Consider the following 13707-nt stretch of genomic DNA (forward strand, 5'->3'; position numbering starts at 1 on the left):
AATGACAATAGCGCCAATGCCCTACAGAAGCCCCGAAACAGACACGAGAAGAGAAAAAAAGGTAACTCCATCCCATGCAGCCGCCCCATATCCTCCGCCCCCCCTCCCGTTTCTACAACTGTTCACTCAAAATCGCCTCGGTCGCGCTCCCAATATACGCCCTCTTAGCATCCAAGCTGACCCCAAACCTCGCCTCCAACTCGCGCTTAATGCTCTTCTTCGTCACACTCATCAAATCCGCCGTCTTCAGCACCTCCCTAATCTCGGCGAGAATGGCATCATCGCTCGGCAGCGCCCCGGTCAACTCAGCCATCTCCATCTCGTTGCTGTAGATGCCGCCGCCGTAGCCCGAGGGTGCGAGACTAAGTCTGCTGCCGTAGCGCGGCAGGTCGAGCTGAGAGAGCGGCCGGCTAGGTGGCTGGCCAAAGGCGTGTTCGGAGCCGGGGGAGGGGTGGTGGCTGTATGGTCCCATGCCCATTCCCATGCCCATACCACCACCCATGCCGTGGTGGCCGCCCATGGCGCTCTTCGTCGCGTAGCTCACGCCGCTGATCTCGGACCTCGCGTCGTCGCGGACGGACTGCGCGTCCCAGAGCTCGGCCTGGTACTCCTCCCACTTCTTGTGCGGGATAGACGATGGGTCGAACTTCCCTTCGTCGGAGACGACGACCTTTTGGCCCTTTTCGCCCATCACGACACGGGTGTTGCCCCAGGAGAAGTCGTCCATGTACCAGAAAGAATACAGCGGGAGGCCGCAGGCGAAGATGGGAGTCGCGAGCACGTAGATGATCATCCAGCCGATCATCTCCCACTTGCGGCGCAGGATGAAGATGATGGCTTGCAAACCATAGATAGCACCCAGTAGGATGAACGCCGTGATGGGCACGACTTCCGAGGCGCGCGCGACAAGCACGATTAGGTAGACGATGTAGCCCACGATGACGGGCTGTACGATCGTGCTGAGCAGGTCGAGGAAGACGACGAAGCGCATGCTGAAGCAGCAGAAGCCGCAGAGCTGCTGTAAGGGGATCAGCTCGATCAGGTTGTGCACCGTGCTGTTGATCCAGCGGCGACGTTGCGACATGAAGACTTTCCAGCTGTCGGGCGCGATGGTCCAGGCGTGCGCGCGGAAGATGTACTTGGTCTTGTACTTGGAGTGGTACTTCAGTAACAGGGTGGTGAGATATCTGTCTTCGCCCAGGTGGAGCAGGTTCTTCATGTGCAAAGTGTCGACGCGGATCTCCGAGTAGGCGTCGATGACTTCCTTGCTGACGAAAAGCGGCTTGCCCGTCTCGGCGGCCCGGATCCGATACATGGAGAAACAGCCGGGGAGACAGGTCACGGAGCCGAACAAGCTTTCAAAGGCCTTGGTCAGGTTGTGGGAGATGTAGTACTCGTAGACTTGCATCATCGTGATAAAGGACGACTTTGCGTTGGTGAGAGCCGTCTCGCCGCAGACGCCGATCAAGCGGGTGTCGTGCAGGAACGCGGCTACCATACGAGTGGCTGAATCGGGCGCAACGACGGTATCGGCATCGATCTGCAGCAAGAACTCGTAGAAGGTCGGGTTGACTCCGATGATGTTCCGGATTTGATGGTGCATCTCGAGCTCCAAGGGTGTCATCGGGAGGTTGTAGTGAACACGGTTCAGGAACCGCATAAGGACCATCTGGGAATCGCGTTTGCCACGGTTGCCAGGCCTAGGATCAGTCAGCATGAAGGCTTAACAAAGGACTAATGCGGTGCAGACTTACTTCGAGACCTCTGACGGCTTTCCAACCTTGACAAGAACCAAGAACGGCACAATGTGACCCTGAACCTCATACAAACCTGAGTAGACCTTGCCCATATTGTGCTGCTTCATGCCCTCTCCCAGGGATTCAAAGCTCAACGGCTCCGGATCGACATGCTCGGAGACGCCTAGAATATCAAGCACAATGCGAGGCGTCGGCCGGTCATTACCCTGTCCAATAATCATACCGTCGCAGACAATGACGATTAGTTTGCGCTTGTCGTCATACTTCATTCGTGCGGCAGAGTCAATAGCGCGGCGCAGTGAATCCTCGTCTTCGGTATAGGCAGGTACAGTACAGATGACGAACTTATCCAGGTTCTCCGGCATGTTCTTCTTTCCGAATTGTAGAGCTGCCAGGAACTTGAAACCGATAACGCTGACCAACAGAATGGAGATGGCGAGGAGGATGTACTTAGCAAAAAGGCACTGGGCCGAGTTTCGGGTATCGACATCGCCAGCGTAGAAGAGGTTCCTCAGGCAGACCTGCATATCCCACTTCAAAGCCGGATCGATGTTGAGCGCATCCCAGTACTTCGTGATATCATCTCCAGCGCGTTGCTGGAAAAGACTAACGACTAGGGGATCCATAAAGTCCGTGTCCGGTAGCTGACTTGGCGGGTCCGTTCCAACTGGATACTGGGCTTGTCTTCCGCCGGGAATATAATCGGTCAGATCGTATACAGCGCCGTTGAGACTGGCGATAGCGGTAGACTTCTTCGCAAGCGTCTTCAGGTACTGCGGACTGTAGCCGATCCTGCCCTTCATGTAGTTGGCCATGAGGAATGTTTGCTGTTCGTACCACCAATCCGGACGAGAGTCGTTGGTGGCCCATCGGAAGTCGTGGTATTTGGCGTTGGTGTCGGTGGAGCTGACTAGGATATCGGATCCAGTGTAGTTGTTGTTCCTAAAATTGAGCTGTACTGCCTGATCAATGCTGCCCGCAGTGCCTCTGCAAAGAGCCGAAACTTGGACGGGAAAGAGGTTCGTAACATCCCTGCCAGCGTACTTTTGCAGAGCTGACTGAGGCACAACGCTGGGATAGTGTACTGGCATGAAGGCTCCCAGGTCGTAGACGATGCCGCGAATCGCGACGTACGCACTGTTGCCATCTTTGCCATCAAACGAGGACAGCTCTTGACTAGAATAGACATGTTGCGTGGGACAGATCAAAGCCGGGAAACCAACTGGTTCACGTCAGCAGTGCACAAATGAAGACCCGGTCCGGTTGACTTACTCATGAAGAAGACGACAAACGCGCAGCTCAGCCAGATCAGTAGGTTGATGGCTAACTTCTCTCGCCAAGCCGTCCGCACGTCCTTTCGTTTCATTCTACCCAATATCCTAATGGCGAAGTCCGGGATGTAGAACGTAAGCAGCCACACCATGAATAGCCATCTCTTGCGACTGCCAGATACAGGAACGGAATCGACCTCTTCCATTTTGACCTCGTTGCCCTTCTCAGCCATCTGCTCGCGGGTCTCAAGGTTTCGGAACATATCGCCGCCGTTGATGGCTGAGACGCCGGCATCGGACTTATCATCGATGTCCCGGCTACCAAAGTATCCGCCAGCTTTGTCGTCGTGGTAAAAGGAACCAGGAGACGGAGTCTGGGACGAGATGAGGCGGACTTTGGAATCGTTGTAGGGGCGTCCGGGCCTGAGCAATCCGTCGCCGCCCTCATCATCGGTTTCTGCGCCCAAGAACCTGCTTCTGCTCTCACCACCGGGGACAGCACTTGGAAGATTGGCAATGCTCAGCCAGCATCGTTCGCTGAGGAACACTCCAGTGCTGCCAACGCGGGCCTCGTTGCCGGGCCATTTCTTCTCGTCGAGCAGCATCTCGGCTCGTTCTCGTTCGCTGCCAACAACGATCGTGTCACTTTCGGCAACACCGAGGAACTCGCCGAATGGTAGGAACACGCTAAAGTCTGCGTTCCGAAGGCGCTGACTTATTTCTGCGATGCCAAAGGTCTGCACTTGGGTCCGGACACACTTGCTGTCAAACTGGTTGGCAATGCGCCGGTCGTTAGGCTTCAAGCAGAAAACGAAGTAAGGATTGGTGTTCGGTCCTGTAAGCGACCGAGTGACGTTGTCGAGTGATGATAGGAACTGGCCAGCTGCTCCTTGTTGTTTGCCGGATTCCAGTTGGCTGTGGCGCTTGGAACTTCTCGAGGCGCTCCGCGAATTTCCACCGATGCCACTGGAGCTCTCATCGTTTTCTGCGCTAACTTCCCGAGTCCCGAATCGGGCGGGTCTGTCAAACTTCTTCCGCGCCATACTAGGTTGCCTCATCGGCTTAGAGCTGACGGATGCTTGCATGACAGCAGAATGTTCCTTGGGATGGACAACTGTGGTCAAAGCCTTCTGGCCGAAAAGTTCCTTCAAGAAGCTGCTCCTCGTCGAGTTGATGAGTTGCATGAGATCGCCAGAGATGATATCTCCGTTGTCCTCCATCAAGCCTTCAATGGGGTATTCCACCTCACCAGAGAAATGCCTGACAGTGAATGAAGCAGCGGTGTTCGTCGTGGCGAAGTTACTACCGGGTAGTGTGGCGGTAGCGCTTCCAGGTATGATTGCTGGATTTTTGCCCTCGAAGCGCTTTCGCATGCTTTCAAGGAACTGCATGTCGGTCTTTCCGCGGCGCATCTGGTCATCCATGATACTCAGCAAACCATTGCCAGGCTTGAGGAGGCCCTTGACAGCGTCTGAGTTATCAAAATAGCTGGTGGCGGGTACGTTGACATCTTCGGCTTCTAGTAAATCGGCTTTGCGGTCGAAGAAGCTCTGTAGGCAGAAATGGTACATAGACTCCGTAGCCGCATTATTGAGAAGCTGATCGAGTGTGTGGCCTGTCGCAGATACTTGAGCAAAGCCTGGAAAGTCGACGATCGAGATCGTATTGGCAATGGTGGTCTCCACTGCGCAGATCCTCTCGTTGATGCTCTCCATCACAAAAGCGACAAGCAGGGCATAGAGAACGCGAGCAAGCTCATCCGCGTTCTCCCGCGCTCCCCGAGGATCGAGCATGACAGTGACCCGCTCGCGATGTATTGTCTTCGTCTTGGAGCCGAAACTGTGTTCGAGATCTTGCATGCCGACTCCAAGGAAAGCGGCTACTATTCGAAGAACGTCCTTGTTCCTGACCACGGTGATGTCCTCGCCACCTTCATGGGAGTAGCCTCCGCTTTCATCCGCAGCGGGTGTCGTCGATTGAGTCGTCATGAACTCGAGCTGGCCAATGTGCAGGATAGCAGCGAGAATCTGGCAGATCTCGGCGATCTCACTTCTCGGGAACTCAAGCTTCCTCAACGCTGTCTTGAAGTGCTGAAACCCTTCATGGTCATTCACACCAACCTTAAGCTGAGTCGGATGCCCCAAGTATCTCCACCTCTTTTGCCCTGACAGCGAGGTTCGCGCGCCAGGTTCGTTGGATACCTGACCAGGACTTTCCAGGCCAAGATGCTGCTTTTCAGCGTCGCTTGTTCCGGCTAAGAGGTAGTATAGCACATGGAAGTTCCGTTCGCCGGTCGGGACGGAAGCGATCCTACTCCTCTCCAGCCTGTGGTCGAGCAGCTTGCCACCGATTAATGTCGGGTGCATAGACGAAGAAGTATCATACTGGAGCTCAAAGAAGAGCCCCGCCTTGGACGCCGTCGGTGTAGTCAGAGATTTGGTGGTGGTGAGTGTGTCGAAAACAAATGCAGCGTATGAAAGCTTGTGCGAGAGCGGTGTCGAGGAGTAGCTCAGCAGGGCGGAGAGGAGGTGAGCTCGGAGCGTAGTCTTCCCGGAACCAGACTCTCCACTGGAAATTGTAGTATTAGCAAGCGGACAGACCAGTATCAATGGAGCACGACTTCGTTCTTCGGTCCCAACGCTGGGCATATCCTAGGAGGCGAGAGTGGACCTACAGAAAGACAACCGCCTGATTCTCTCCACGATGCCCTAGCCGAGTCCACGCTCTGGATGCGATATCCTCCGCAGCCGCCATGGCGCTCCCCTCTTTCCCCCCATTAGGGCCCTTAGCTGATGATGTATAGGTATTAAGCGATATTATAGCGTGCGACGAGAGGGAGGCGGTGGGCAAGTGCGCATGGAACCGGCTCGCTAGATGTGCTGTAAGATGGGTGTCGGACTGCAAATGCGCTGGCAGAGAAGGCAACGAGGGTTGGGCATGCTGAGGCGCCGCTCCACTCAAGGAGTTGAGTGCCATGCTCGAAGACAGCGTCCCCCGAGGGCCGCTAAACGAAGGGCTATCACCAATGGACACGGACACAGTTGGCTGTCCTATCTACGAGGTGTTCGGTATGTCCAGGGGCGATTGGTTCTTGACGGACAACGGGCGGTGGTTGCAAAAGGTTGCGGTGCGGTAGAGGCAAAGGCGAAGTGATTCCTGAGAGTTGGTGGATCCCGAGTGGTAAACGGGGGCTCGAGGTCGTCGACACGAGGCTAAAGAACAGACAGAGAAGCAGCGAACGTCAGACGGGCCGTCGAAAGCGAGAGTGCACGATATGGAAATTAGTTGTACAGTGGACGGCTGCAGAGGAGAACGCTTTTCGGAAGGCTGATGGGGCAAAGTGAGGTTGGTCAATTGTGGATTAGTTACAATAAGTTACGAGGCGCACGGGTCCCCAGCTAAACAGTAACGCGGCGATCCCAGCCCTTGCCCTTGCCCTTGCCCTTGCCCTTGCTCTTGAATCCCCTAAATGCAATAATAGTCTGGCCACTGCAAATTTCGCAGCGTCTCGATGAGATTGTTCCGGTCATTGATGGGGCAAGTGGCATTATGCTCAACACGGTCTCGACGTGCTGACAGCTGAACACAGCCATTCTACCTCCAGACACGGGTGTAAATCCAGGATTCCACCGCGGAAGAGGGTTGTGTGCCACTCAACCTGCCACTTTCCGCACTTGGGGCGCTCGAAATCTGGGGTAAACAGGACAGGGGCCAACCACATGCGCCTCTTCCCGTTGGCTTGAGAACCGGACGCGTAATCTCGCTTCTCCTTGGTTTTCTCTCCTTTCTCAAACAAAAACCAGGTTCCCCGCTGTGACAACTCTACGGCTTACAGCACGAGCTCCGAGTGTAGACAGATGTCACAGTACGTTTTTGTAAATGTGTAAGGTGGGTTCGGGCTGGGCCAACATTGTGCATGTTGTTGATGTCGTAGATGTCGTAAACGTAAAAAGCCAAAAATAGGCTGGCGAAAGTGGACGAAAACATCAACGCCCACGCGAATCAGAAGCGTTGAACGGGCGGAGCTGCATCAGAATACGGCGCCAGCCTCCCCCCTAACGGCACCACACCTTCCGGGTTGCCACGGTGCCACACAGCTGCGGCTCTCCCAGCTTTTTGAAAGTGGTCGTTCCTTTTCGGGTTGCTTGTTACGGCTGACTAACCCCGCCCGAACCGTTGCCCGGAGTCGTGCAGTCGTGCATCCTGCAGACACCAAACTCCAGTGGAATGCCCTGCTGCTGACTTCTTCTCCACCACTGTTCTCTCCCCAGCCGCTCCGTATACTGCTGTTTCTGCCTCTTGTATTTGCCGTTCTCGCTGACCTTCGTTTTTCCAACATTCGCTTCTTGACAACAGCTACCCTTTTGGCAGAGTAATAGCCTGAACCCGGCCCAAACGTCCGCTCAACTCCATCCCCTACGCACCTACGAATTTGACCGAACACTCTACGATCGCTTAGCAGACTACTATCAAAAGCCTTCGAAGTCCAATCCAGGACGACCATAAACACCTTCGTAAAGCCATCTCAGGGGCTGTAGCGGCTGGGTGTCTTCACATTACCTGTCCCGCGGCGGTCCGCCACCCTCAGGACCTCGACAGTGAGCGCAAGGTCTCAAGCAACAACACACAATGGCGGGCTATCCGAACCGCATGTCGACATACTCCACCCTATCAAATCCTACTCCACGCCCGGGCCATCTGGCGTCGCAACAAGTCTCCACAACTACACTCCTCAATGCGTTACACACAAGCAACACCTCCGGCGAGCCGTACTGCTTAGAAGCCAGCACTAGCCTGGTTGTCAACACATGGGCCACTGCGTCCAATGCTGGTCCAGACGGCAGGTTTGGAGGCACTGTAGATGTTGAGCTCGGCCGGAAGGCGTGGGAGCACGCACGGCGGAGAGCTGAGGATGGGTGCATCATCTTGGGGTACACTCTCTCCACAGGCACGCTGCATTGATTCAAAGGGGATGCTGACGGCTATAGATCTTTGCACGAGTCCACTCCGTCGCTGTTCGCGCCTTTCGTATCCGCACTGCCACTTTCGGTCCCTCAAACCTTCTACACCGCTCTTAATATTTTGCGAGCATTTACGCATTGTGTAACGCCACAAAACCCTTCTTATCCTCGTCATTCTTCTCTAGCCGCGACTTTCACGCTCAATCTCGCGGGAAGCTTGACAGGAGTGTCTCTAGCGCTCTCTACATCTGGGATTGACACAAACCAAGGCTTGCTCAACGTGCCAGCGCAAACCGGCTTCCGCGCCTTCGACGTCTTCTACTACGTTGCATCCAGCTCAGCGTCGCCTGCCGAGCGTGAGGCGCTCAATCTGAAGCATGTGTCACAGTACTCGCTGCTCAAAAAGTCCGGGACGTTTGATCCACCGTCTTACATGCCGACCGCAGATGACGCAGCGGCGGCAGAGGACTTCAGAGAGAACCTAAGGTCTATTGGCATCAAGGGAGCCGACCTACGTAATCTCATCGCGACACTGGCCGCTATACTCAAGCTTGGAGACACCCTAGGCTTCCTGGTCGATGATGATGTGCTCGAGGAGGTGTGCGAGGAGGTTTCCGGCTTTCTCGACCTGGCTCCGGAGGCGCTGATTAAGAACTGCGATACACTGGAGCGCGAAGTTGTGATTGCCGGGATTTATGAAGCATTGGTTGACTGGGTTCTATCGCGGGCCAACGAGACCATGAAGCAAGAGATACGAGGAGTTAAGGCTGCGTACTCTTCAAGCGACAGCGACGTAGGCCGATCCGGTGCCGCCACCCCTAGGTCCAGCGAACCCGACGGCGATACTGTCAGCATCACTGTCGTTGAGATCCCGAACCAAGCGCTTGGCAAGGCGGTGGCTCTCAAGACAGTCTTCGACGACTCGGAGGGCATCAACCTCGAGATGAAGGAAGATGGTGTCCCTGTCGTCGCCGCTGGCTCTTCGGTCCTACGGGAGATGAAGAGCGCCATCTCTGAGTGCGAACCTGACCTCGGTATCATGCGCAACGCCTCCGGTCGCGAACGGGAAAGCGAGCGCGACCGCCGGGAGCACGTTCTTGACAAGCTCGTTCATCAATCAGATGATGACAGCTTTGTGCGCAGAATTCTGTTTCCGGTGAGCGGTCAAGGTATCCTCCTTGGGAAAACCGGCAGATTTGACCTATCAACTACCATCAGCAGCAGCAGAGTTTGGTATCAGCTTTCTCTACACCCTACGGATGAATCGCCCGCCGTAATCGCCAGTAATCCCTCCGCTTGGTCTGCGGGCACAGTTTCTCGCCAGCTGCGAGCTTGGCGACTGCCCGAATGGGCCAATCGCCGGAACAAGCATCTTGACTTCACCGCTGATTTCGATATCGAGGAATTTTTCACCCGATACTCTAGGCTTGGCTGCCACGAGGGTAAGGACGGCGTGGAAAGCTGGATCATGGAGCGAGGGTGGAGCAATGGTGAGGTAGTCATTGGCCGCGAGCGTGTCTGGATCCGTGAGGGCGCGTGGTGGGAAGCCGAGAGCATGTTGGACCTGCTGCCAGCCGAGACATCTGCTGGAAGTATGCTTGGTGGTATGGTTGGCGCTGGCGGCTTAGAGACCGGATACACCGTCCAAAGTGGCATGAACGGCAGTGGCTTCTTCAACCAATATGTCACCGAAACGCCGGATCCTAGCACAGACAACCTACTTCGACAACCAAGCTCGGCAACCATGGCTCGAAGCCAGCTCGGCGCTCGATCTCTTGCCCCAACTCAGGCGAAGACTATGCGCAGCATCAGCGGCGGAGACTACGGTCTAGGCAGAAAAGGCGATGAGAACAAGGGTGAGGATTACTACAACGAGCTCGACCCTGAGCTGGGCGACTCGAAAGTCATCGTACAACAACCGATTACAGCATCTCGGAAAGCTTGGGTTGCCCTAACCTGGGCGCTTACCTTCTGGATACCGTCTCCTGCACTTCGGCACATTGGTCGCATGAAGCGTCCAGATGTCCGCATGGCTTGGAGAGAAAAGCTCGTGCTCATGTTCTTGATCTTCCTGCTCAACGGTGCCGTCGTGTTCTACATTGTGGCTTTTGGTCGCCTGCTTTGCCCTAACTGGGACAAGGCATGGGACGCAAAAGAGGTATCGTTCCATCAGGGCGATGCCGATTTTTGGGTCAGTCATCGCGGGGGTGTTTACGACCTGAGCAAGTTCTGGAAGATACAGCACAGCGACCGAGCGGGCTACGACACCACCCGTGAAACAATGCAGGAATTTGCAGGCGTGGATATGGACCCTTACATCACACCGCCGCTCACGAGGGCTTGTCCGAACCTGAAGATTGACGAGATGGTCGTTCTTACCCCTAACCTCACCGAGGCCACCAACTCGCTTGGTCTACACAGATCGGGCCCCATTCACATGCCGGATATAACCACCGCACTTAACGACATCAAGTGGTACGAGAGCAAATTTCTCCCCAGGATGAAAGAGTATTACAAGGGCAAGCTCGTCTTCGATGTCAAGAAGGTCAAATCTGAGGGAGAAAACGACAACCACATGTGGGCTATCATGAATGATAAGATCTACGACCTGACGGACTACTTCAACACGCTCGATGTCATGAACGAGGATCCCCGCTACGACTTCTTGGATACCAAAGTGAAGGAGCTTTTCCAAAACAACCCGGGCGCCGACATCACGGAGCTATGGAAGGAGGAGTTTGGGCGCAACGTGACCGCCAGCAAAGCCAACATGCAGTGCTTGGACAACGTCTTCCTCAAAGGAAGTACTGACTTCAGGAAGACCGCGAAGTGCCAGGTCAACAACTACATCCTGCTTGCCTTTACCATCATCCTGTGTTCGGTCATCTTGATCAAGTTCCTTGCGGCATTGCAGCTTGGGTCCAAGCGTCGTCCGGCTGCCCAGGACAAGTTCGTGATTTGCCAGGTCCCCGCTTACACGGAGGGCGAAGATCAGCTTCGGAAAGGTCTTGACTCGCTTACCGCTCTGGCATATGACAACAAGAGGAAGCTTATATGCGTCATTTGCGATGGCATGATCGTCGGTGGTGGCAACGATAGGCCTACGCCGAAAATCGTACTTGACATCCTTGGGGTAGATCCAAAGATCGACCCTCCCGCTCTTCCCTTCAAGTCAGTCGGTCAAGGCAGCGAGCAGCTCAACTACGGCAAGGTGTACTCCGGTCTCTACGAATTCGAAGGCAACGTCGTTCCATACATCGTAGTCGTTAAGGTCGGCAAAGAGTCCGAACAGGGCAAGTCGAAGCCAGGCAATCGCGGCAAACGGGACTCGCAGATCCTGTTGATGAGTTTCCTGAACCGCGTCCATCACCGGTCGCCTATGTCCCCGCTTGAGCTGGAGATGTTCCACCAGATCAACAATATCATCGGCGTGGATCCTGAGCTGTATGAGTATCTCCTCATGGTCGACGCTGACACCAAGGTCAAGGAGGACTCCCTCAACCGCCTTGTCGCTAGCTGTGCCAACGATGCTAAGATCGCCGGTATCTGTGGTGAGACCAGCCTGGAGAATGAGGAACGCAGTTGGTGGACCATGATCCAGGTCTATGAGTATTATATTTCGCATCACCTGGCCAAAGCATTTGAGAGCTTGTTCGGCAGCGTTACTTGTCTGCCCGGCTGGTAAGTTCCCTAAGTGACATCTTTTCAATAAATTACTAACACGGACTAGTTTCTGCATGTATCGCTTAAGGACAGCCGACAAAGGCAGGCCGCTGATCATCTCTGACAAGGTTATCCACGAATACAGCGATTGTGAAGTAGACACCTTACACAAAAAGAACCTTCTGTCCCTCGGCGAAGATCGATATCTGACCACTCTCATGACCAAGCACTTCCCCGGCATGTCTTACAAGTTCGTACCCGATGCGTATGCGCTTACGGACGCCCCGGAGAAGTGGAGCGTTCTGCTCTCTCAGCGACGTCGGTGGATCAACTCGACCATCCATAACTTGGCCGAACTGGTTTTCCTCAAGGATTTATGCGGCTTCTGCTGTTTCTCCATGCGTTTTGTCGTCTTCATCGATCTCTTTGGAACCATCATTCTCCCAGCAACTTGCGCTTACCTTGCCTATCTCATCTACATGGTTTCCAGTGGCACCGGCCAGTTTCCTCTAATCTCAATCATCATGCTTGCTGCGGTGTATGGCTTGCAAGCTATCATTTTCATCATCAAGCGACAGTGGCAGCATGTGGGGTGGATGATCATTTACATCCTCGCCTTCCCTATCTATTCCTTCGTTCTACCCATCTACTCCTTCTGGAAGCAAGACGATTTCTCATGGGGCAACACCCGCGTGGTCATCGGCGAAAAGGGTGACAAGCAAGTCGTTGCCGTATCCGACGAGGGTTTCGATCCGCGCAGCATCCCTCTCCAGCGCTGGGACGACTATGCCGCGATGAACAACCTCCCCGGCCGCCGCGGGCTCGCCACGACCACCGAGAAGTACGCCCAAAGCAACTACGAGGACGGCGGCGCCTACGAAATGGACGACATGCAATCCGTCTACTCCTCCGTCAAGCCTGCCTCCACCATCCTGACCGGCTTCCCCGGCGGCGCCGCACCCAGCGGCTACCACATGCCGCCGCAGTCCCCGGCGCCGTTCGCGGGCATGCAGCAGAGGCACTCGAACTACTCCAACTTCTCGCGCTACACGGACACCCCGCTCGACCCGGCGGGTACAGGCCGCCTCATGTCCATGGGCGCCGTCTCCGACCACGCGCAGAACTACCCCTATAACGCTGCCGGCACCCCCGGACGGCCCAGCATGGCGAACTTCCACCAGTCCTCGGACAACTTGATGGCGATGGCGAGCCCGCCGCTGCCGCAGCAACGGCGCTCGCCGCTCGGGTTCGCGAGCCAGAGCCGCCCGGTCAGCACGGTGAATTTCCAGAACATGGTCAATGGACCGAGTGATGGAGCTATTGTGGAGGCGATCCAGGCGTGTCTTAGAGAGGTCGATATGGATACGGTTACGAAGAAGCAGTTGAAGGCGCTGGCAGAACAGAGGCTGCAGACGCAGTTGACGGGGGAGAGGAGGGTGTTTTTGGATCAGGCTATTGACCATGAGTTGGCGAATATGTAGATTGAGGCGGTGGATGTAATGGGCTATAGGTGGGGATTTCTGATTGCGGTCTTAGCTGGCGAATGAGGTTATTGTATAGTTGATGTCTGCATCGTGGTCGTCTATTTTCTCCTTGGGTATTGCGCTCGCTCGGTTGGTGTTCTGGCTGGGAAAAGGGTGTTGCTCAACCAGAACTACCATCTGCTGATCTCTCTTCAGATGTGAATAAAGCTTTTTTGGTAAGGGCACGTGTTCAAGGGCGCAGCCAAGATAAGTGAAATCTGATAACATCATGCCTAGCTTCACGACGTCCCAGCTCTATCACCTGCTTTCCTTTGCGATCTTGTCGTTCTAAATCATGAACGAACGATTTCAACTCGACATCTTACTGAATGGTGGTCATGCTTGCGGCTCTCATATTTACCTCGTTGTAACGGTTGGGGTCCTGATCAAGGAGAACGGGAACAGTGCCAAGAGTAACCAACAGAGGTGAGGATTGATATCACAAGCGAGATCAGATTAAGGTATAAAGAATGCGGGATGCTTATTTAAGTTGAGCACGACCTGTGACTCAGAGTCCTAGATCGTGCCGCCT

At 54.9% G+C, this 13707-nt stretch overlaps 2 protein-coding genes across 2 annotated transcripts; one reads left to right on the forward strand and one right to left on the reverse strand.

The window, feature by feature from the left end:
• Positions 1 to 112: 112 nt before the first annotated feature.
• On the reverse strand, positions 113 to 6004 carry W97_02955 (chitin synthase; the record flags this gene model as incomplete). Its single annotated transcript, XM_007780854.1, has 4 exons — positions 113 to 1700; positions 1755 to 2979; positions 3030 to 5596; positions 5703 to 6004. The coding sequence occupies 4 exons, from the start codon at positions 6002 to 6004 to the stop codon at positions 113 to 115; spliced, it is 5682 nt and encodes a 1893-aa protein (XP_007779044.1).
• Positions 6005 to 7657: 1653 nt separating this feature from the next.
• On the forward strand, positions 7658 to 13133 carry W97_02956 (chitin synthase; the record flags this gene model as incomplete). The annotated part of the gene is made up of 3 exons (XM_007780855.1): positions 7658 to 7959; positions 8017 to 11670; positions 11720 to 13133. 3 exons carry the CDS (start codon positions 7658 to 7660, stop codon positions 13131 to 13133), a joined length of 5370 nt encoding a protein of 1789 aa, XP_007779045.1.
• Positions 13134 to 13707: the final 574 nt, after the last annotated feature.

This window comes from Coniosporium apollinis (genome assembly GCF_000281105.1).
Source record: "Coniosporium apollinis CBS 100218 chromosome Unknown supercont1.11, whole genome shotgun sequence".
Lineage (NCBI taxonomy): Eukaryota > Fungi > Ascomycota > Dothideomycetes > Coniosporium > Coniosporium apollinis.